The 22,667-nt window shown below is 34.9% G+C and overlaps 1 protein-coding gene across 1 annotated transcript; it reads left to right on the forward strand.

Annotated features, from left to right (window-relative positions):
- Positions 1–4,609: 4,609 nt before the first annotated feature.
- LOC141398972 (odorant receptor 7a-like) lies at positions 4,610–16,511 on the forward strand. Its single transcript, XM_073976824.1, has 4 exons — positions 4,610–4,798; positions 4,858–5,635; positions 15,951–16,311; positions 16,393–16,511. The coding sequence occupies exons 1-4, from the start codon at positions 4,777–4,779 to the stop codon at positions 16,462–16,464; spliced, it is 1,233 nt and encodes a 410-aa protein (XP_073832925.1). The 5' UTR covers positions 4,610–4,776; the 3' UTR covers positions 16,465–16,511.
- The last annotated feature ends 6,156 nt before the right edge of the window (positions 16,512–22,667 follow it).

A 22,667-nucleotide genomic window follows, 5' to 3' on the forward strand; every position in this document is an offset into this window, starting at 1 on the left:
CATCACCAGTTAAGTTTTCGACATATACTCCAACAGCATTCCATTCGGAAATTTTCTTCTCGTGAGTTACCGGAAAAATGTTCACAAATTAAATATTATTTACTTTGTATTAACAAATGTTTGGAAATGTTAACACGCTTATCTCTTTTTGTAAAATGTATACCGCTGCCTGTAGAGATGTACAAACTGATTTATGTACATGTAGGGATCTCTAACAACTGCTAATAAAATGTAGCGAACAGAGTGCCTTTTTCACGACTCCGTTTGGACTGCATCCGGATGCTGTTAAATTGTGAGGAATTGGAGTGCCTTTTTCACGACTCCGTTGAACTGCATCCGGATGTTGTTAAAATGTGACAAGTGGATGTGATTCTTTGGATTGCATCCAAATGCAGTTAAAATGTGAGGACTGGAGTGCCTTTTTCACGACTCCGTTTGAACTGCATCAAAACATGCCGTGACAGAACTAGTCCACATTGCACTACTTCCAATTTATTTTGCTGGGAAAACTATAAGAGGAATTGCCTAAAAATTGCCGGTACGAGTAATTTTTTTTCCATTTCTATTCCTCATACGTGTCTCTCCTACAAACAGAGACTCGCCTAATGTAAATTGGGAGTTCGAAAATGAGTTCCACATAAACATTTTTCCGAAATGTACGGGAACGGGAAAGTGGCAGAAACGCCAAAAAAACTGCAACAAAAATCAAAGTCGGCGTATCAGCCAATCAGAAGCCGGCAAACATGTTGCACATTTTTGCTCGCCCAAATTTGTCGTGTAAAAAGTTTCTAAAGAGAAAGCTATTCACCGCCATATTTGTTTAAAGAGAAGTGAATATTTTGCAACTTTTTTGATGTATGGGAACGCATTTTGGGGAAAAATTTGCAAAATGTGTAAAAACTTGTTAGTTCTGGAACGAAGCTATTATAAGCCTTAGCTACAGTGTTGCATTTTCCAACCATATTCATACCTGTAGTGCGATTCTGTAACTTTCTACCTATGGAATTAACGACAAAATGTCGATAGTTAGCGATATTTATCGGTAAGTGCTATTCTGTATACAGATTTGACCGATTTTTGTAGGTATTTTATGTCGGTAATTATCGAAAATCATCGGTCAGGTACCGACGAAAAAAGGAGTCATTAAGTCTAAACAAAAAATCAATGAAAATCACATTTTTAAGAAATGGCGTTGGAATATACTTCATTGCAAATAAAAAGGTAAGCAGATATACATTTCTTTAACCAAAAAAAGAAAGAAATGAAAAATAATAACTATTTTCAAGATTCAAGATTCAGTACGAACGAAATATTTTAAGGATATATTTCGTAACAGTTGCTACCAATATAAAAATATATTGGTAATATCGATTAGCATCAACAATAATAGAAGGAATAATATCAGCATGGTCGTCATATTCCCTAATAATACGTAATTCTGAAATAACTGATCAATATAGTCCCGGTCCTCACTAAAGCGTTTTCATTGAAAAATTTCATGAAACTTGGTATTCTTATACCAAGTTCCCTACTACAGCAATTTTATGATATTACTCTACTAACTCGATCTAGGGAAGCATAATTCCATGAAATTGTTTCAATGTCGGAACTATTTCGAAATTAATGGCGGGAAGTTTGGGGGGGGGGGGGGCAAGTTGAGGGCTGGACAAATTGTTGGGACATTTTTTCTTGGGGGGTTGGGAATCGTCCCACCTCAACTACACCGCCTTCGACTTGGCCTAATCTCAAATTCCTCGCCCTCAACTTGCCTCCAACCCTAAACTAGGTGGTACTTGGCTTTTAATCTTTTACATGAAACTGAGCGTCGAATTTCATTGTGTTTCTACCTCAAAGGTAGAAACTCAACTCCCTCGCCCTCAACTTGCCTCCAACCCTAAACTAGGTGGTACTTGGCTTTTAAGCCCTCGGCACATACGGTCCGTTTAGTGACACGTTGGGACACGCGTTGTCCCAAAACAGTTAAATTATGTTTAACTTTAATGCGTCAGCCATATTGTTGTTTTTCAAAAAACTTGGCTTCACTTACACTTTTTTCATGTGGTTGTTGTAACGCAACGCACAACGCACCGTATGTGCCGAGCGCTTTAGTCTTTTACATGAAACTGAGCGTCGAAAAAGCGGCGTATTTCATTGTGTTTCTACCTCAAAGGTAGAAACACGATGACTTTTGTTACTTGCTTCACGCTCTAGTTCATGTAAATGATTAAAGGTCAGGTACTACCTAATTCAAATGCGATTTTAGATTTTTTTATTCTTCTACACAAGTTCAGGCTTGGATAAGCATGAATTTCTCGTTGTGTTCTCAGCTTAATTGTTTCAATAGACTAGACATTCTTAAGCCCCCGGCACATACGGTACGTTGTGCGACGCGTTGCGCGTTGAAAACAACAACCACGTAAAAAATGTGTAAGTGATGCCAAGTTTGTTCTTGAAGTTTCCATGTGGTTGTTGTAACACAACGCTCACCGCGCCGTATGTGCCGAGGCCTTTACATCTAGACTTTCACCTTAGCTTCCTTTTTCAATTTTCAAAAAAAAAAGACCCTGACAAAGTTAACTATGAAATTGATTGTGATTTTTAATTAGTTAACTTTATAATAAGGGTGTATGCAATATTTAGTTGTGTGATAGAATAACACATTTAATTATTGTTTTCAACAATTTTAGAAGTAAAACAATAGTTGTCAAGGAAAAAAAGTTTGCCACACTTCTTTGTCCCAATTTACATTAGGCGAGTTTACTTGCGGCAATTGTCAGTTTGTAGGTGAGAGAGGGGGCTGAGAGGCAAAGGGTTACCATATGCCTCACCTCTATCTCCATCAAAGTGACAATTGCCGCAAGTAAACTCGCCTAATGTAAATTGGGACTTTGAAAAGGGAAATAGGAAGAAGCTATTTAAGTCCGTGTTTATACGTTCAAACTGAAATGGCAAATTTTCTTCTCAGTTTTTTCCACTAATAAATTAGTTGCTTTTAAAATAATAAAACAACAACAATGGGATTAAGCCATACTATTTTGAAAAAACAAAACTTCTCAGTTTATTTTAAAATTTCCTTGCAGTTTAGACACGAAAATAATGCTTTTTTTGTAAATTTTCTGATTCTTCTTCACACTCATTTTCTCATTTGATCATTTAAAGGCAATACTAAGGCGATATTTCTTATAGAAATTAATTTAAATTTAAATAAATACATATGTTTATGTTTACTATTAATTTTTACTGATAGTTTTTTGTTCAATTTATTTTTCATCACAAAAGTTTTTAATTCAAATGTATGCGTTGTTATTTGCCGGCGGAGAAAATAAAATAAAAGAAAGTGCGGAAAAAACTGCAAGGAATAATGAAACAAAACAAAATTTGCGAGTACAGGGGTGTGTGTACGCCCTCTTCTCTCTACTACCTCTCCCATAAACTCAATTTTCTTTCCCATTAACTTTGAACGTCTAAACACCGACTAACAACTGATTTATTTCTAGGTGGGGGAAACACACTGAAAGAAATTAATTGGTAAGACCAATTGTTCTTTATATTTTATTCTTTTATCAGATATGACGCACAACTTTAGTCAAACCTTTATACTACATTTAATTTTACGAAATCCACTCGATTTCAACTGTCAATTCCATTGCTCAAACGTCAAATGAAATCCCATGGATTTCAGATGGGTTTTCATCGAGTGGATTTCGTAAATATAAACGTAGTATTACTGTATTTCCAGTTTTATTATAGGTGTGTTCGTTTACTCCACAATTTGTACAAGTCCAGTAACTTCTTGCAATCGACTAAGGTCTTTTGCATTGTACTGTAGAGTAAACGAACAACATCCAGTAACAATTTGTACAAATTTTGAGTAAACAAACACACATTATATGCCCGTTCCAGAACCTGCAAGAATCTACAACTTTTTACTACGATAGCAATTTTTTCCTTATGTTATCGGAAAAAATAGTAAAAATTAGCAGATTCTTACAGTTCTGGAACAGACCATATGTTTTCAACTTCATGTTAAGTTGTTAAAAAAACACCAACCACATGAAAATCCCTCCAGTGATGCCAATCTCATATTTTTTATTATCTCACGTGATCCTTTTTAGTGCATTAAAACGTACCTATACTGTTCCTCCCCTAAAGCCCTCGGCACATACGGCGCGTTCAGCGTTGCGTTACAACAACCACATGAAAACTTCAATAACAAACTTGGCATCACTTACACATTTTTCATGTGGTTGTTGTTTTCAACGCACAACGCGTCGCACAACGGACCGTATGTGCCGAAGGCTTAAAGGTCTCGGCACATACGGTCCGTTTAGTGACACGTTGGGACACGCGTTGTCCCAAAACAGTTAAATTATGTTTAACTTTAATGCGTCAGCCATATTGTTGTTTTTCAAAAAATTTGGCTTCACTTACACTTTTTTCATGTGGTTGTTGTAACACAACGCTCAACGCACCGTATGTGCCGAGCGCTTAAGAGTCACAAGAAATCTAATATTTGTTTTAATTTTGCCAAATTTGAGGAATATATAAATTCTCCAACATACTTTTTCTCCGTGTATAAATGTTAAAAAAAGATTGCCCGCTATAATTACTATAATAAAACTTTACCAAACAACTCCTATTTCCGTTAATAGAAAAAACTACAACAACAAACATATGTAATTTTTAAAGCATTGACCTATTATATAAAAGGCGTTTTGTTTCCGTGGTTCTCATTCTGCAAATTAACTTCGAGTTTGGTCCCACCTAATTACCAAAATGGCCAAAGGAGAGATTAACGGTAAGAAGACAATTTATTGCACTTAAAGTTAATTGTTCTAACATATTCTACATCTGCAGATTCAAAATTGCCAATAAAATTTGTGACAACCGTTCAAAGAGTTCCCAACAAAACGGTGGCTACTAAGCAAGCTGTATCCTATCTATATGGTTGTTTCCGCATAATAGGTCTACACATTACCAAGAAGAATCCACATCCATATATTTTCTATGCCATAACTATTCACTGTTTGACGACAATTTTTGTACCCATCAGCTTTACGTCCAGTTATTTTGTAAAATCTGATGTCGCCGTTAATTATGGTGTCGTATTATCCTCCATTCAGGGAGTGATAAATGTCTATGGTTGTATTATAAAAATTTTACTTCTTGTCTATTACAAACATAAATTGGAGGCGGCTGAGAAACTAATGGATAAAATGGACATGCATTGCCAGGCCGAGGATGAAGTTCAGGAATTATATAATATACGCAATTTGGGAAGGCGAATAGTTGTTGGTTACTGTGCCGCCTATTGGACATATACAACGATGACATTTATTTCATCATTGGTATCTGGTGTACCAGCATATTCGATAAATCTTTTTGTCATCGATTGGAGACGTTCAAAAATGGAATTTTATTTGGCTTCATTTATTGAATATTTACTGACAAGTTGGACTTGCTTTCAACAGGTCGCCAACGATTCGTATGGCACTGTTTATGTTTGCATTCTGCGGGCTCATGTACGCATACTTTTGTTGAGAATACGTAAAATGGGTTCGCGTCTGGAACAATCGGCTGAGGAAAACTTGGAAGAGCTGAAGAGTGTTATAAAGGATCATAAGGATTTGATAGAGTAACTATATTTATACCCTCAGCCTTTAGGCTAAGGAGGGTATATACACTTTGATACGATGAAAATGTGCCTCATCGAAATAATGGTTTTAGACCCCAAGTATGTTTGGACGAAATGTGTTTCAGACAATTTGGAGTCGATCTAGCCATGTCCGTCCGTCTGTCTGTCTGTCTGTCCTGCTGGCTGGAGCGCACGATAACTCTCGAACGGTTTAACCGATTCGGTTCAAATTTTGGTTTTCGTAATATTTTGCCCAAACTTAGTTTAAGTTCGAAGATGACCTACATCGGTCCACTCCTTCCGGTACCTCCCCCACAAAAGTTCGAAAATGTTCGGAAAGTTTGTGCGCACCATAATTCTTGAAGGGAGTGACCGATTTGGTCCATACTTTGTATAGCGTAAACTTTCTACCAGAGTAATATGAGGTTCCAATATGGTCTCAATAGGTCGACTCCTTCAGGTACCTCCCACACAAAATGTCGGAAAAGTTCAGTTGAGGGCCATCTCTCGAATAGCTTTGATTTTTGTTTTAGCAACTTGTATTCACTGCCCTCCATACGACGGTACAAGTTTCATCAGGGGCAAGTCCATACTTCCTGAGAAAATAGCATGAAAGTTGCAAAAAACCCTTTGACATCGTGTGAAGTGGTTGGGGCGCAAGATAACTCTCGAACGGATCTGCCGATTCGGTCCAAAATATGACCTTAGTAAGATTTTGTCTAAACATAGTTTAAGTTCGAAGATAAGCCATATCGGTCCACTCCTTCAGGTACCTCCCCCACAAAAGTTCAAAATTGTTCGGAAAAATTGTTCGTACGGTAACTCTTGAAGAAAGTGGCCGAATTGGTCTATACTAAACACATCCTAATATATCTACCAGATATAGGTCAGGTTCAAATATGGACTATATTTGTCCACTCCATCCGGTACCTCCCAAACAAAATTTCGGGTAAGTTCACTTTAAGGCATGCTCTCGAATCACTTTAATTTTTGTTGAAGCAACTATCATTCGCTTCCTCAATTACGATGGTAAAAGTTTTTTTAGGGGCAAATCCATACTTCTTGAGCAAACAGCCCGAAGAGTGTAAAAACCCCCTATGGCACCATATGTTGTGGCTGGAGATCCACTTCCATAACAGTCCATGTCGAGCATTCTTTTAGTATCTCCTCCGCAAAACTTTTGATCTTTAATCCTAATTAACATTTTTGTCTGTTCAAACGCCCAAAAATTTTAAAACCCCCTAAATACATACCATGACAGAACTACCAGGTAGTGGTATCACACCAGCTGATCGAATATGAAAAGTCAAATCCCTTTATAAAAAATTATTTTTGTTGTAATTTCCCCAACAACATAAAGAAAGTTTTGACATAACATATTCAAAATTTTACGATGCCACTACCTGGGTAATTGTGCCATGATACATACGTATTTTGGGAAAAATTTTGTCAATGTGAACAGGCTGAGGGTATATCTCTGTCGGCAAAGCCGACTGATTCATTTTTACTTGTTTTAAATAATTTCCAAATGGTAAAAGACTTGGAACATGTTCTTAGAAAATCGATCGATTTGTAATGCCAATATGATTCTTTAAAATATGTAGTATTTCAACCAAAAGAGTGAAGACAGTTTACCATGAAAACGTTTTCTATTAATGAAAATAATATACAGGTTATCAAGATAATGTTTTTAAACATAGAAAACGAAGCTTCTTTGTATTGAATTTTTTTTATAAAAAAAATCGCGCTTTTTGTAAAATTAGTTGGTGAAGTTTGTGAAGATAATATTGGGCGTATAAATAAAAATCCATGTATAACAATAATAACCAAATGAAAAACAGTGTCAAATTCAATATGCGGCACTTTGTTTGGCTTCTTCAAAAATTTTCGAAAAAATTTACATTTTACCGCAGCTATTTACAGCTTGCCACGGTAATATTTTTAAAAGAAAGAAGATTTTTTGTACTGATTTCTTAAAGTTGACAGATAATCGGGATTAAAACGTCGGTTGTTGTTTTCAAGACAGTATTGGATGTATAAATAACAAAACTAAATCCGCGTAACCACTACCAATAATTACGTCACAATTACTATTGTAATGTATGCCAATACGTCTAATAATTTCTGAGATTTTGCGTTTTTCTAAAACCCACCATTTTTGATGCGCATCCGGTTTCAGTAGCACCCATCAAAAATATGTCTATATACACCTATTTCAAACAGATTCTTTACGAACCGCGGATGTGCCTCCACATTCTATTTTTGGTAAAATCGCGTATAAAGGATTCCATTTATGTAAGAAATGTTAAAGAAAATCGCGGTTTAATACGCCGATTCGTCAAAATACATTTTTGCCGATTTTCGTATTTTCAAGGTATCTATATCCGCGGTTTTAGTCGATGGATTCGATCGCGGAAGGTCTCATTAGATCCCTCGCGTAAAAAAAACTACAAAGGAAATTGAATAACACTTGTAAATTTTAAACTCAAAAAATAGGTTTTTTTGAAAAACCCCGAAATTCCGGCTTCAAAATGTCAGCATCAATTTTAGGTGGATGCAGTGGATATATCGAAAAATGATACACTAGTATCACATTGCCCATGAAGTATTCTTTGAGTCTTTCTTTGAGCATATGTCTATAAAATGTAAGGTTAAGCCAGAAATCAGAAGGGAGCATAAAAAACTTGTTGGCTTCAACCCATTTTTAGCTATTTTTCTACATTGATGCCAACACAGCTTCCACGTAAATTAATTTTTATGGTCGACCTTATGGATATAGATTTTCAATCATACTATATAGAATATGTTAGCAATTCGCGAATTCTAATTGGTTGAAACTCGGATTCATCGATTGTAAAACATTTTTGGTTTTTTAAATCCCTCACCTCCCATTTATTTATTTCTTTATTCACTAATTATTGACTTCGAATTATACATTTACAAGAAATTTCGTCATTTTATGGTCATATGCCCCTTTTTAATATGTGACAACAATGTGTTTCAGCAGATGTTTGCTCTTGTTTGCTCTTACAAACAAATTGTAAGTCCAAATAAATGTTTGTCAAAAAAGGAGGAAAATATTTGCTGAACGGTGTTCACATTAAAAGCAATTTGGTTAAATTTTTGTTTGCTTCCAAATAGTTTTGTTTTCCCAAAATCAGCTGTTTTCTTGTTTGCGTTTGAAAAATATTTGCTGGTCAAATTGTGGCAAACAAATATTTGTCACTTTTGAGCAAGTAAGTAAGTAAGTAATATTTTATTTGAGTCTTCTTCTTTTCTTAATACAGGTAATCAAAGCGAAATGATGACATGGATAAATTCTTAGAGCTATTGTTGTCTTACTCTAATAACAATAAGTGAATGAAATGCTACATGCGAAATATGACAAAGCATAATGTAAAATGTAAACAAATAGTAGTATGAAATATAAGGCTTGCTCCAGGCCTCGACTATGACGATCAGAGCATTATTGTCTGTATAAATAAATAAATAACAACAAATTAAAACTAAATAACAATAATACAGGCTGTTAAACTGCATAACAAACAGCGATATTGTATATATATAATACAAATTGAATTGAATTAATAATACATACATATGTACATACGGATGTATATAATTATCGTAAGTGTGAAATTAAAAACGAAAGCTCCGCAAAGAGCAGTGGAATACTAATGTTTATAAAAAAAAAAAAATTGTGCAATAGATATATTATCACAGATAAAAGTTGGTTATGTTATCCTCTATGGGATCCAGGTACTGATTTCGTAAAAAAGTGTGGTAAAGTATAATCATCTATATCTTCCTCCAGATTCTCGTTTAGGATGCCCACTGACGATAGATAAGATGATTCGGTCCAGGATGTGTGTTTTTCCAATTCGTGAATTATGCTTATTAGGGAGTTTTCATGGGTTGCCAGTTTCTCTACAAAAATTTTTTGATGGTACAGAGCATACTTACAAAATGGAACAACGCCAGCCGCATTGTATATGTAAGTATTGGAAAATCGTTTTTGTTGAGTTTCAAAATTTTTGTTGACACATTTCCGCAAAATCTTTCTTTCTAGGATTTCCAACTCCTTGGCAACTACTGGCGAAATAGAAAACCAGATTGGAAAACCATAAGTTAGTATGGATCTTATGGCAACCTTGTAAAGAAGCAGCTTTGTTTTCTGCGGTAAGTATTTGTTATTAAGGATGTATGAAAACTTCCCTATAACTCCCTTTGTTTTTTTCATGATGTTGCGGGCATGAGTGTTGAATTTCATTAGATTATTGAAGTTTATGCCGAGGTATTTAATGGATGTTTCAAAGGGGATTTCTACGCCATCTAAAGATAACTTAAGTAGCTTACTTTCTGGTACTACGTAACGTGGACATTTCCCCGAGGCATTGCGTATACAGATCGCAACAGACTTAGCAGCATTGATTTTGATGCCCCACCGTTTGTAATAATCGTTGATTGTGTGCAGATGAGAAGTAGCAGAAGCCAGTGCTTGGGATGGTGAGAGGCTATGCGTGTAGATTAAACAATCGTCTGCATACAAAATAGCCTTCGAATGTTGGAAGACATGCGGGAAGTCATGCAGGAAGATGTTAAAAAGGTATGGTGCCAAAATACTGCCCTGAGGGACACCACTTTTTACATCCCCCATTGTGGATGATGCATCTTTGATTTGCACCGTGAATTTGCGCGATGAAAAGAAACTCTCCATGATCTTGACAATGAAAGGATCGGTCCCCAGCTGCAATAATTTGTATAGGACTCCAACATGGCAGACGGAATCAAAAGCTTTTTGTATATCCAGAGATATAGCCACAGTGCAGGATTGATTTCGTAAATTCGACGTAATGTCATTATGAAATTTAAGCAGCGCATGCTGAGTAGAATGGCCACTTTTAAATCCAAATTGATAATCTGATATGGGATCAACAATAAATTCATCTTCCATTTTTTCTTTCAGGACTCTCTCAAAAATTTTCCCGATGTTGGATAATAGGGAAATAGGGCGGAAATTATCAACCGTATTAATTGATGCCTTTTTTCTGATGGGTATTATTTTGGCTATTTTCCATTGAGAGGGAAAGTATCCATTATTGATACAGTTGTTGTAGATGCAGGTCAGTAGATTAACAGTGGAGTCGGGAAATCTTTTAACAATGAAGTTAGAGATTCCATCGGGTCCACTGGATTTTTTGTTGTTTACGCTACTAATTATACTTTTTATCTTTGCAGGAGATACAAAATGATACAGGTCCGGATTATGAAGAGAATTGAAGTTGTCATCAAAAGTATAGATCTGAGAAGATGTTGAATTAATGCATGACATTACACGGGAGTTAAGATCTTCCACTGGAGATGATGGCATAAATTCTTCAAAGACTGACGAATAAAAGTTTTTAAAATGATCTGCAATTTCTGAAGTGTTTGTAATGGTATTATCGCCATTCTGAATTTTATGGCAGAAGGCAGACTTGTTTTTTCCAGTGATTTTGGAAATCTCCTTGAAGGCGGAAGGACTGGGTTTAATTTTTTTTTAACTTATTATTAAATATTTCAGCGTTTTCAATGTTGATAATCTCCTTAATTAATATTTTTAATAGTTGGATTTGTTTTGAGAGTATGGAGTATTCTCGACTCACCCTGTTACCAGATCGATGAAATATTTTCTTCAGATTTTTCTGCCATTGATGTTTAATTTTTAAGAAATGGCGCACTCTGTCGGAAATAGGAGGTTTTTCATCCTTCAATTCAATTTGTTGAGAATGACTTCTATGCGTTTCGGCAAATGAAGCATTGAAGTCTGTAATGAGGACGTCAATTTCCTCGTTTCCAAGGTTTCTATTCGACGGCGGCATCATTTGACGGGACGCTAGATCAAGATCTCGACGAAAATGATTCCAATTGGTGTTCTTATACGATGTAAATATTCGAGGAGAATTCAATAAGAAGTTTGGTTGATCTAGTTTCAATTCCAACAATAGAGGAAAGTGGTCAGAGAAGGTTGGTTTGGAAGAAATCTTGAAATTGGGGTTTCTTGTATCAATTAGCACCGAACTGATTAAAAAGTGATCCAAAAAAGATGGACCACTTGGGTATGAAGGTCCAGAATCACAAAGCCTTGTCACATCCATCGAGTTGTCCTCAAGCCAGGAGCGCAAAACTTTACCATTTGAGTTCTCAAATACGTCACCCCATGCCGGGCTTTTGGAATTTAGGTCTCCGCCAATGATGAAACCATCAAATCTACTTGCCAATTGCATTATTTTGTTCAAATCAGATTCCAGCCTTTGAACAGGGTAGCTACATGGGATGTAAGCTGAGCCAACTAGATACTTCTTAATGATATTACTGTATGGCATTTCTACCTTGATAAATGCTGTGTTTATGCCAATGTCATTCACAGTTATCCTTTCAAAGTGAATACATTTCTTTAGCACTACTGCAACGCCAATAGGAGAGTAATCATAGATGAAATTATAACCATCAATATGGACATGTCTGCCTTTCTTTATGTGGCATTCTTGTATAAATGAAATATCAATATTGTTGTTATAGAGCATATTTCTTAACTCCAATTGTCGACTCGCATCCACAAGGGAACGTACATTAAATGTTAAAAAGTTTATTGATCTATGGTCCATAGTTAGACTTGACCTTTGATAGAAGCCTTAAGAATTGTTTTTTGGCTTCAGGCTTTGGCAGGTTTTTATATTCCGTCAAAAAAAGTTGAATTTCCTGTTCCAGAGTGAGTTCTTCCGGTTCAAGGAAGAAGTTGGCAAGTTTTAGAAAGTCGTCAATGATTTGGGGTTTCTTGTTTTTACTTCCATCATTCTTACAAGGAGTATCAGTATTGAAAAGACTAGAAAAGGATTTGCCACTTGTTACCTTAGACATGTTGAATAATTTAGCTACATTATTTTGTGCTATGGCTTTGTCTTCCATGGCCTTGGCTACTTTATTTTTTCTGGCAAGTGCGTACTTTTTATAAGAAGGACAACCTTTCCAATTTGCTGGATGTCCGCTCATAGCGCAGTTAGTGCAGTAAGGGTCAGAGTTGTCTGACTTGGTCCTTTGACATTCACCTGGAAGATGTGATTGGTTGCATTTGACGCAGTTGTGCGACGAATTGCAATTCTTGGATACATGCCCCCATCGTTGACATCTGTAACATTGTACGTCTCCACCTTTCTTTTTTGGTTTTTCCCAAAACATTGTTTGGCCTAATAGCTCCCGAATATGGGTTACTTCGCCAGTTTTCTTCCCGGGGTGAAGGGAAACCAGGAAAAGACCAGTGTCAGCATTCCTCTTTATGGAGGAGGGTGTTTTAAATTTTGTGACATTGTGTACAATTTCCGGAACTAGTTCATCAAGTTCCTGTTTTATGTCATCGGGATTTGAGCAGAAATATAGCCCCCGAATTATTAGAGATTCTTGTTTTTGATCTTTAGGGGTGAATGAATAAGATTGAATGTTTTTGGATTTTAATATTTCCATCATGGATGCATGCACCTTTGGGTCGGTGAAGTATAATTTGCTTTTACTTTTGTTTACGTTCTTGATTCTGAACACACAGTCTGGCATTGACGACTTTAGCTTTTGCGCTAAGGCCGTGGTGTTTACATTAAAAACAAAGATGGGTGGGCACCAAGAGACCTTGTTAACCGGCCTTTTATCATTGGCTTCCTTTGTATTGGGTTTGTTGGTTGGCATAGTAGCCTCGATGTCCAAATCTGCTAATGCACCTAAAATTCCAAATTTATTCTGGTCTTGAGGGTTAAAGTTTGATAACCTTCTAGCAAGATCAGAAACGTCAACGTTTATTGGCGAAAGTGCGCTCTCAATGCGCTGTCTTTTACGGTCATTTTGGTTAGTAGTTTTCTGCATGTTTGTTTGTGTACTTGCTTTGTTTGCTAATGGCGGTAGAATATTTGTGGAAGTTGAGGCAATAACTTCCGTCACATCATGTTCCATATCGTACATAAGATCATCAGGCTCCTCCATTGCAATTAAATGCAAGCAGGAAACCTGCCGGTGTTGTAATTAATAATAATTTCAACGAATTGGGAAATTGTTTTTTATTTTATGAAAATCAGCACGTCCGTCAGGTAGGGCTTTATAGATCGTTTTTTTCCACTTTTGAGCAAATATTTGCCTAATGTGACCTTACCTTAAAACTAATTAGTTGGCATCACCAATATGTTGAATAGAGTGAGAGACATGGTACAATAATACAGGTAGCATTATCAAGCCAGCTGATGGTAACATAATGTGTCAATTTCATTGAATTGATGTCAAATTTTGACATCTTATGTTACCAACAATTGCCGATGCGGCTACCTGTGTATTTGTACCATGAGAGAAACAAGCCATGGCAGAACTACCAGGTAGTGGTATCACACCAGCTGATCGAATATGAAAAGTCAAATCGCTTTATAAAAAAATATTTTTGTTGTAATTTCCCCAACAAAATAAAGAAAGTTTTGACATAACATATTCAAAATTTTGACAATGCCACTACCTGGGTAATTGTGCCATGAAACAAGCGGAAACTTGAATCAACGTGATGTCAATATAGCGTTTTATACACATTTAGAAACCAGAAAGACTTAAAAACGTTAAAAAAGAGTCGTAAAAATATATCACTAACCCTGCGTTTACACATGACGGGACAGTTGACTTCATGTATTGATTGTCAAAATCCCAAAACTTGCCTGTGTGACGTAGGCGTCCCAACAACTGCAAAAACAGTTGTAAAATTATGAATGAAAATCGTCGATTTATTTTCGGTTCAAATATTTTATTTTTGTTTACATTCTTTTGCTTTCAACACATTTCAATAATCATCTCACCTAATTTTTACAAAAATGTCAAAAATTTGTTAACCCCACTGTCTGTGAAAAAATTATGGACAACTTGAAGACAGTCGACAAATATATGTATGTGTAGGTAAATCAGAGTTGCATTTGAAGACAAACTGTCTGGTGTAAACGCCTAGTAAGAGGTAGTTTACACTACCTATCAATAGGTGTGTTCGTTTACTCGATAATTTGTACAAGTCCAGTAACTTCTTGCAATCGACTAAGCTCTTTTGTATTGTACTGTAGAGTAAACGAACAACATCTAGTAACAATTTGCACAAATTTTGAGTAAACGAACACACATAATGTCATGTGATCCGAAATAAAATCATTCCCCCGCAGGCAATGTGGAGACGTAATTTCACTGCATTTTTGCTGGAATGGACGCAAAAAGAAAATGGCGTAAGGAAAATCCCCAATATTGCACACATCAACGACTATATAGAGATGGAAAATTTCAACACATATCACATTGATAGTGTAAACAACTCCTATGAATTCTCTGCTATCTGAAGGGATGTACTAAAATATGCATTGTTATAACTCTCTAAATATCCAATAATTTCGTGGTAATTCGTTCTCCGTCCCTATATACACATAGATGCACATGGACAACTAAAAACCCTGATAACATAAATCTAGAAGTACCAGCTGGAGATTATTCAGCCCAAGTGAGGCAGGTTGTGTTTTTATTCGGATGCGGCTGGTTGAGGTTCAAGTTGTCGTTTGAGCACCATCAACACCCTCTTAATGCTAAGTTTACATTTACGAAATCCACTCGATTTCAACTGTCAATTCCATAGGTCAAACGTCAAATGAAATATCATCTGGATTTCATTTGACGTTTAACCTATGGATTTGACAGTTGAAAACGAGTGGATTTCGTAAATGTAAACCAAGCATAAGGCACAATGAAGGATTTTTCTCGATAGTTTTTACACTTGAGACAAACGCCGAATAATTTAATGACCATAGTAAGAATCATACCTGATCGATCGAAGGAAGACAATTTCACAAATTAGAGACAAAGAGGAAATTTTCAGAAATTATTACGACTCATACTAGAGTAATATCATGACTTAACCTTAGTGGTTAATTCGATCTAAGAGCACCTAATTTCATGACATTTGGTCTGTTTCAGAACTGGGGCTCAATTCTGTTTCTATGAAAATGTGAAATGAAAACTTTTATAAAGGAGAAAGCTGTCAAATGAAAAAAATTATAAAGGAAATATTTTTCATTTCAAATGTTCATAGAACAAGAATCCAGCCCCAGCACTATATTTTTCGATAACATAAAGAAAAATGTGTTATTGTAGTAAAAATTTTTAGATTCTTGCAGGCTCTGGAAGAGGCGCATTTTTTGACCTTTACTTTTTAGCCCTCAGATAATAATCCTAATGGAAAAATAAACTATCACTTTTCTCTTTCTCCCCCTCGACTCCACTCCAGGTTGTACAATGTAATTTCGCCCGTTATCTCACGTACCATTTTCTTACAATTTTCTATAACAGCTGCAATCCTGAGTATAACACTTGTAAATATTGCTATATTTTCCACGAATATAGCATCCAAGGTCGCCTCGTCATTTTACTTTTTGGCCGTAATTGTCGAAATATTCCCTTTATGCTACTATGCTCAATGTCTACTGTACGATAGTGATACACTGGCAACGGAAATTCTTCATTCATCATGGATTCTAAAGGATAGACGTTATCGCAAAATGTTAGTATTCTTTATACAACGCACACAGAAAAGTATGGAACTATGGGCTGGAAAAATTATTCCCATAAATTTGAATAGTTTTATAAGTGTAAGTTGGTTTAGCTGGATGAATTGTGAAAGATACATTATTTGTGCTTTTCATTTAACAATTTTTTTTAATATTTTTCAGATTGCCAAATTTTCGTTTTCTCTCTACACTTTGATAAAGCAAATGGGTATAAAGGAACGTCTGGGTTTATAAAGAAAAAGAATCAAAATTTTATTAAATTACCTTTAAAATAAATCGATGTTTTTTTACAAAAACCAATAGTTTTAAACTAAACTTATAATTTTAAATGTTAGGTTATTTTGAGGTTAGTTGAAGTTTATGGTCTTATACCAGTTTTGGCCTAGTAGAAACTAACAGCATGTTCTTTGGCATCTAAATACGATAGCTGATACGTTGAATTTGACATTTCTGCTGGAGTTTTTGCAATTTCCGTTCCCGTATTTTTAAGAAATTTGTATGGGGAAACACTTTTTGATAAATCGATCTTTTTTGTAACATTACTATTAAAAAGTACGGGAACACAATGAAAAATAGCATTGTAACAAAGTAATTTAATATTTTTTCACATTATTTACGAATTTTGATACTAAAATTTATTGTTGCAGCAATTGACCATCTACCTGGTTTATTGTGATACGTGAAAAGTGTTGCAACTTTTGGTACTTTCTTACTAGGCGTTTACACCATACAGTTTGTCTTCAAATACAACTCTGATTTACTAACACATACATACATTTGTCGTTTGTCTCCCAGCTGCCCATCATTTTTTTCACAGACAGTAACCCTGCCTTTACAAATGACAGGACAGTTGAGTTCATGTATTGATTGTCAAAATCCCACAACTTGCCTGTGTGACGTAGGCGTCCCGACAACTGCAAAAACAGTTTTAAAATTTTGAATGAAAATCGTCGATTTCTTTTTATTTTCCGTTCACATATTTTGTTTATGTCCATGTTCTTTTGTTTTCAACACATTTCAATTATTATTTCACCTATTTTTACAAAAATGCCAAAAATTTGTCTTCCTTACTGTCTGTGAAAAAATGATGGACAGCTGGGAGACAAACGATAAATGTATGTTTGTGTTAGTAAATCAGAGTTGTATTTGAAGACAAACTGTCTGGTGTAAACGCCTAGTAAGGAAGTCCAATTTTTGGCATTTTTGTAAAAATAAGTGTGATTATAATTGAAATGTGTTGAAAACAAAAGAACATGAACAAAAACAAAATATGTGAACGGAAAACTAAAAGATGTAGATGATTTTCATTAAAAATTTTACAACTGTTTTTGCAGTTGTCGGGACGCTTACGTCACACAGGCTAGTTGTGGGATTTTGACAATCAATACATGAAGGCAACTGTCCTGTAATTTGTAAACGCAGGGTTATAGTAAGTTTACATTTACGAAATCCACGCGATTTCAACTGTCAATTCCTTTGCTTAAACGTCAAATGAAATCCAGTCGATTCCAGTCCAGGAATTGAGAGTTGAAACCGAGTGGATTTCGTAATGTAAACCAAGCATTAGGCAAAATCAAAAATCACAGCTTTTGATGTAGTGTTTTGGATTGAATTTAAAGGCACTCTTCGGATTGCATTTTTAATCAGTCCAAAGATGCAATTAAAATGCAAGCCATTGCGAAATATTCCAAAATAAATAAAATGCATTTATTATTTATGTAAAGCAAGAACACAAAGAACTTTATTATATAAACACAAATTAAAAAAGTTTCCATTAAATTCAATCACATTTGAGCTTACTTCCTCCGTTCTCGATTTAATCCAAGCGCATCTGATTTTCTTTCATCATCCTAAAGTTTTTTTATGTTGCCTTCCCATCACTAGTTCAGCTTTCGACATGGACACGAACTCCACTCCATTAAAAATTTCCGTCTCGTAAATTACCGCAAAAATGATCGCAACTCAAGTTATTTCTTTATTTTATAACAAATTCTTCGAAATGTATACACTCTTGTTTATCTTTTGAAGAAATGTATAGGGATCAACCAACTGCTTTTTTCTGTAGGGATCTCTACAGTAACTGCTTATAAAATGCATCGAACGGAGTGCATTTTTCATAACTCTGTTGGACTACATCGAAAGATGTTGTGAAATCATGACTCCAATTGCACAACTTCCAACATTTTTTGCTGGGATTATATATATACTTAACGGAAAATATGTAGAAATTTCAAGAAAATTAAAAACACTAACTAAAACGCATTTTACGCTTGAACTTAAAACAGCTGTTTTGGAGGTTTACGTCATTTATTTGACAGATATTAGGCCTGTTCGATGACTTCGGAAGTAAAAAGTATTTGCAAGTACTAGCAACTACTTCTTATTTCTCTTTTATTGAACAAGTTTGTTATCGAACAGCATTTTGTACAAATTTGTACAAACTTTTGAGTTATCTAACAGACCTATTGTATGGAATTGACATGTTAAGTGTAAAATGCGTTTAACAAATGAAAATAAATCTTACTCCAATAATCAATCCATAAACCCAGCAGAAATAAAGGATGTTCGTGGCGCCCAGTGACAAAATATATAATACCCTCCAATGTTTTGCGTATCTGTCTACGTATAAATAACAATTTGACGCAATCAAATTGCAAAATACCTGTTGCAATCTTCTAATTTAAATTATTCTTAAAATAGATAAACAAAACCTATTTTATTTACATTTATTAAGGAAAAATTTTCAATAACAAAACTTTCTAAAATAAATATTATTAAACATAACAACATACATATGTATATGTGTATGTACATAAACAAATTAAAGTTTTTGTTCTTGCAGAAACATATTTTTGCTCATCAGTATATAAGCTGGATGTTTTCAAAGAGTTGTTTATTAAAGTTCGTTGAGAAACAGTGAAAACAATAACATGTTTCAAATTACTCGGGATTTTATATTATTTTCTTTTAATTTATTATTTATAAAAATATTATGTGTGGAATCGTCTATTGTACCTATCAATGGGACGCAGATTTCTAATTCATGTAAGTTTTTCAAAATAATTAAGGGTATTTGATAAACATCTTAAAAATAAGGTTATGATTCCGTGAATGTTAACAAAAATAAATAACTTTATTGTTATATATTTTATGAGTATAATTAATTCTATTTAAGAATAATTTAAACAAGTTAAAGCTAAGCGTAAAATATTATATTATATAAAGAAATTCTCTCTCCTTGTCATAATCTTTGAAGGGAGAGCGAGAATATACAATAATCATGGTACTAAAGCATAGCCGACCAAGAAGAGCGAGCGCTTAAATTGTTTATGTGTGGGTAAAATTACACAGACAGAACAGGGTGATGATTTTCATATTGAGTGTGAAATGAAAAATATATTGTTGGCGCGTTCGCTTTGTATGACTTAAATTAAAAATAATATAAATAACTTCATAATTTGAAAAGTATTTTTCTTCATATGTTAATTTTTTTGAGAGAAAAAACAAATTGTATATAAAAATGATTTTTTAAGACTTTTTTAAGCATACATACATTTTTTATTGTTGCATTGCAGACGAGGCATTCTGCGTCATTAAAAAATTTAATACAAAACAAAAATCATTTTCAAATTCTTCCCTCCACATATTTGCTGTACAACTGCAAAATCTTTTCTGTGTACCCAAAAATAAACAAATAAAGCGGCATCAACCTGCTTGCATGAAATTCAGTACATGACTGAAGTAAAAAAATCAAAACATTTGCTCTCTTACTTTGCGTTCGGGTCGCGTGTGTGTGATTTGCCGAAAAACTTCGTAACCAAATCAATACCCACGAACGGGTTTGTACTAAAGGTGTAAACAGAATGAAATACGCCGCTTTTTTCACGCTCAGTTTCATGTAAAAGATTAAAGGCCAAGTACTACCTAATTCAAATGCTGCCAAATTCATTTGAATTAGGTAGTACTTGGCCTTTAGTCTATTACATGGAACTGAGCGTAAAAAAGCGGCGTATTTCATTGTGTTTCTACCTTAAAGGCCTGGGTACATAAGCTGCCTGGCCTGCTTGCCTACTTCATTTCTGACATAATAAAAATAAAAGAATAAAGAAGGCCGAGCAAATTTCGAACTAGGTTGCCCGCTTCTTTTTTATTCTTTTTATCCTTAAAGGTAACTCTTATAGAGAATTTTCGTAGTTACAACGTTTTCTTAAGGCCCATTTCGATAGGACTTGCGGTTTTCAAGCAAAATCGTGAAAACCTAAAAAACCCTTAAAAATGCTGACTTGAATGGCGATTTTTTTGTTTTTTGATTTTTCTCATCTATGAACATTGTAGTTTCATAATCCCCAAAAACTTCCCAGGTGTAAGCACCTTCCATTTAAAATTGCTTCAAGAGCACCGTGCCTATAACACAATTACCCAGGTAGTGGCGTCACACTAGCTGCTCGAATATGAAAAGTCAAATCCCTTTATAAAAAAAAATTTGTTGTTGTGATTTCCCCAACAACATAAAGAAAATTTTGATATAACATATTCAACATTTTACGTTGCGTTTAATATATATATTAATACCCCGTTTGCACTTACCCAGCAAAAAGTTTGCATCCGCAGATGCAGTTAAATCACTAGAACAATTGCCGCTGGTGTACTTCTTTTCCTATGAATTCACCTAAGAATTTTACAAGAGAGCGCGCAGCTAGGATGCACTTCATTTTGCTTCCACGGCACACAGCTAGGATGCACTCCATTTTCGATCCAAATCACAGCCTTTGATGTAGTGTTTTGGATTGAATTTAAATGCAGTCTAAAGTAGAGCTGGCAAAAAATCGATGGCACTATCGATAAAATCGATTGTTTTTTAAAAATTAAATATCGATAGATAGTTTTGCCTATCGATATTATCGGAACAAAAACCCCCAACCCAAAACTCATTAAAATAAATAGAAATTTCGCTGCTTTTCGGTTTTGTGTGTGTGTGAGAAAATAAGCCCGTAGTCACACGTACATATTTTTCGGAAAGGTAAAATGTATTTTTTTAATATTTTTATAAGATAAAACAATTTTTTATTCTCCTTTGCATTTCTGTGAACTACTTGTACAAAATGTCAAGAAAAGCATTGACATATCCGCCATTTTCATCTCCAAATTAATGGTGTTGACAGCTTACCGATAATATCGATAGTAATCGATATTTTTAACTATTATATCGAAAATATCTAATGTTGGGAATATCGATGGTTTGCCAGCTCTAGTCTAAAGATGTTATAAAATGCAAGCCATTACAAATATCCCAAAATAAATAAAATACATTGCTTATTCGTGTAAAACAAGAATATTAACTTTATTACATTACACAACTTACTTACATTACACAAACTCTCCATTAAATTTGATCGTAACTAAGTTTACTTCCTCTACTCTGCTTTTTATGACATTGAAATTGCTTCATCATCCAAATGGTTTTTCATTTTTTCTCTTCAGTTCAGATTTCCAAAAAACTCCAACTCCACTTCAAAAATTATTTGCGTCTCGTGAATTCCAGCAATGTTCATAACTTTAGCTTGTATTTCTTAATTTTTTATAAAACAAATTCTTAGAATTTTTACTCCGTGCGGAGTTATTTTTTTTTTTCTTTCTTTTTTTCTCTCCCATCGGACGCCTCTCCAGGTGGTGGATAGGGGAACGCTCATCAGATATGGCGGGTACCGCAGAAATAAAATATGCGGGGCGAACCAAAAGAAAAAAAATGGAAAATGGCAGCGTCTGACCAAAGGTTTGGCGGCAGCAAACAGCGTCTGAACTCCAGGAGGAGCGGCTGAATACGGAGACGGAAAACTCTAAACCCTTCAGAAGGCCTCGGCAAACCACTGAAGTATAATGCCTAGAAAAATCATACAATTACAATGAATACAGAAAATAACCTACGGCCCTCAGTCTCCGGCAATCAGAGGGTGCTAAGAATCCCCGGAGGTAAAACAAAAAACCAGACTTAGAATAGGAACTTGGAATGTGAGAAGTCTTTATGAGCTTGGAAAACTAGACAACACCATAAGCGAAATGGGAAGACTACAAATTGATATCCTGGGTATCAGTGAAACGTGGTGGGTGGAGGATGCGGAATTTATTTCCCAGAACGTAAAAATTTATCATTCCGGAAATAGAGAGGGAATTCATAGAAAGGGCGTTGCTATTATAGTAAAAAGCCACATAGCGACCTGTGTCACTGGATATGTTCCAATTTCTGATAGGGCGATGATGATAAAAATATCTGCAAAACCAATAAACATGAACATCATACAAGTATATGCACCTACAAGTGATAGCGATAATGATGAATTGGAAAAGTTTTATTACGACGTTGAAAATTTATTAAAGATGACAAAACCACACGATATTACAATAATCTGTCATGTGCGTTGTAACTGACAATAGAGCGG

Source organism: Musca autumnalis, unplaced genomic scaffold, assembly GCF_047663935.1.
Source record: "Musca autumnalis isolate F117 unplaced genomic scaffold, ASM4766393v1 scaffold_3, whole genome shotgun sequence".
Taxonomy (NCBI): domain Eukaryota; kingdom Metazoa; phylum Arthropoda; class Insecta; order Diptera; family Muscidae; genus Musca; species Musca autumnalis.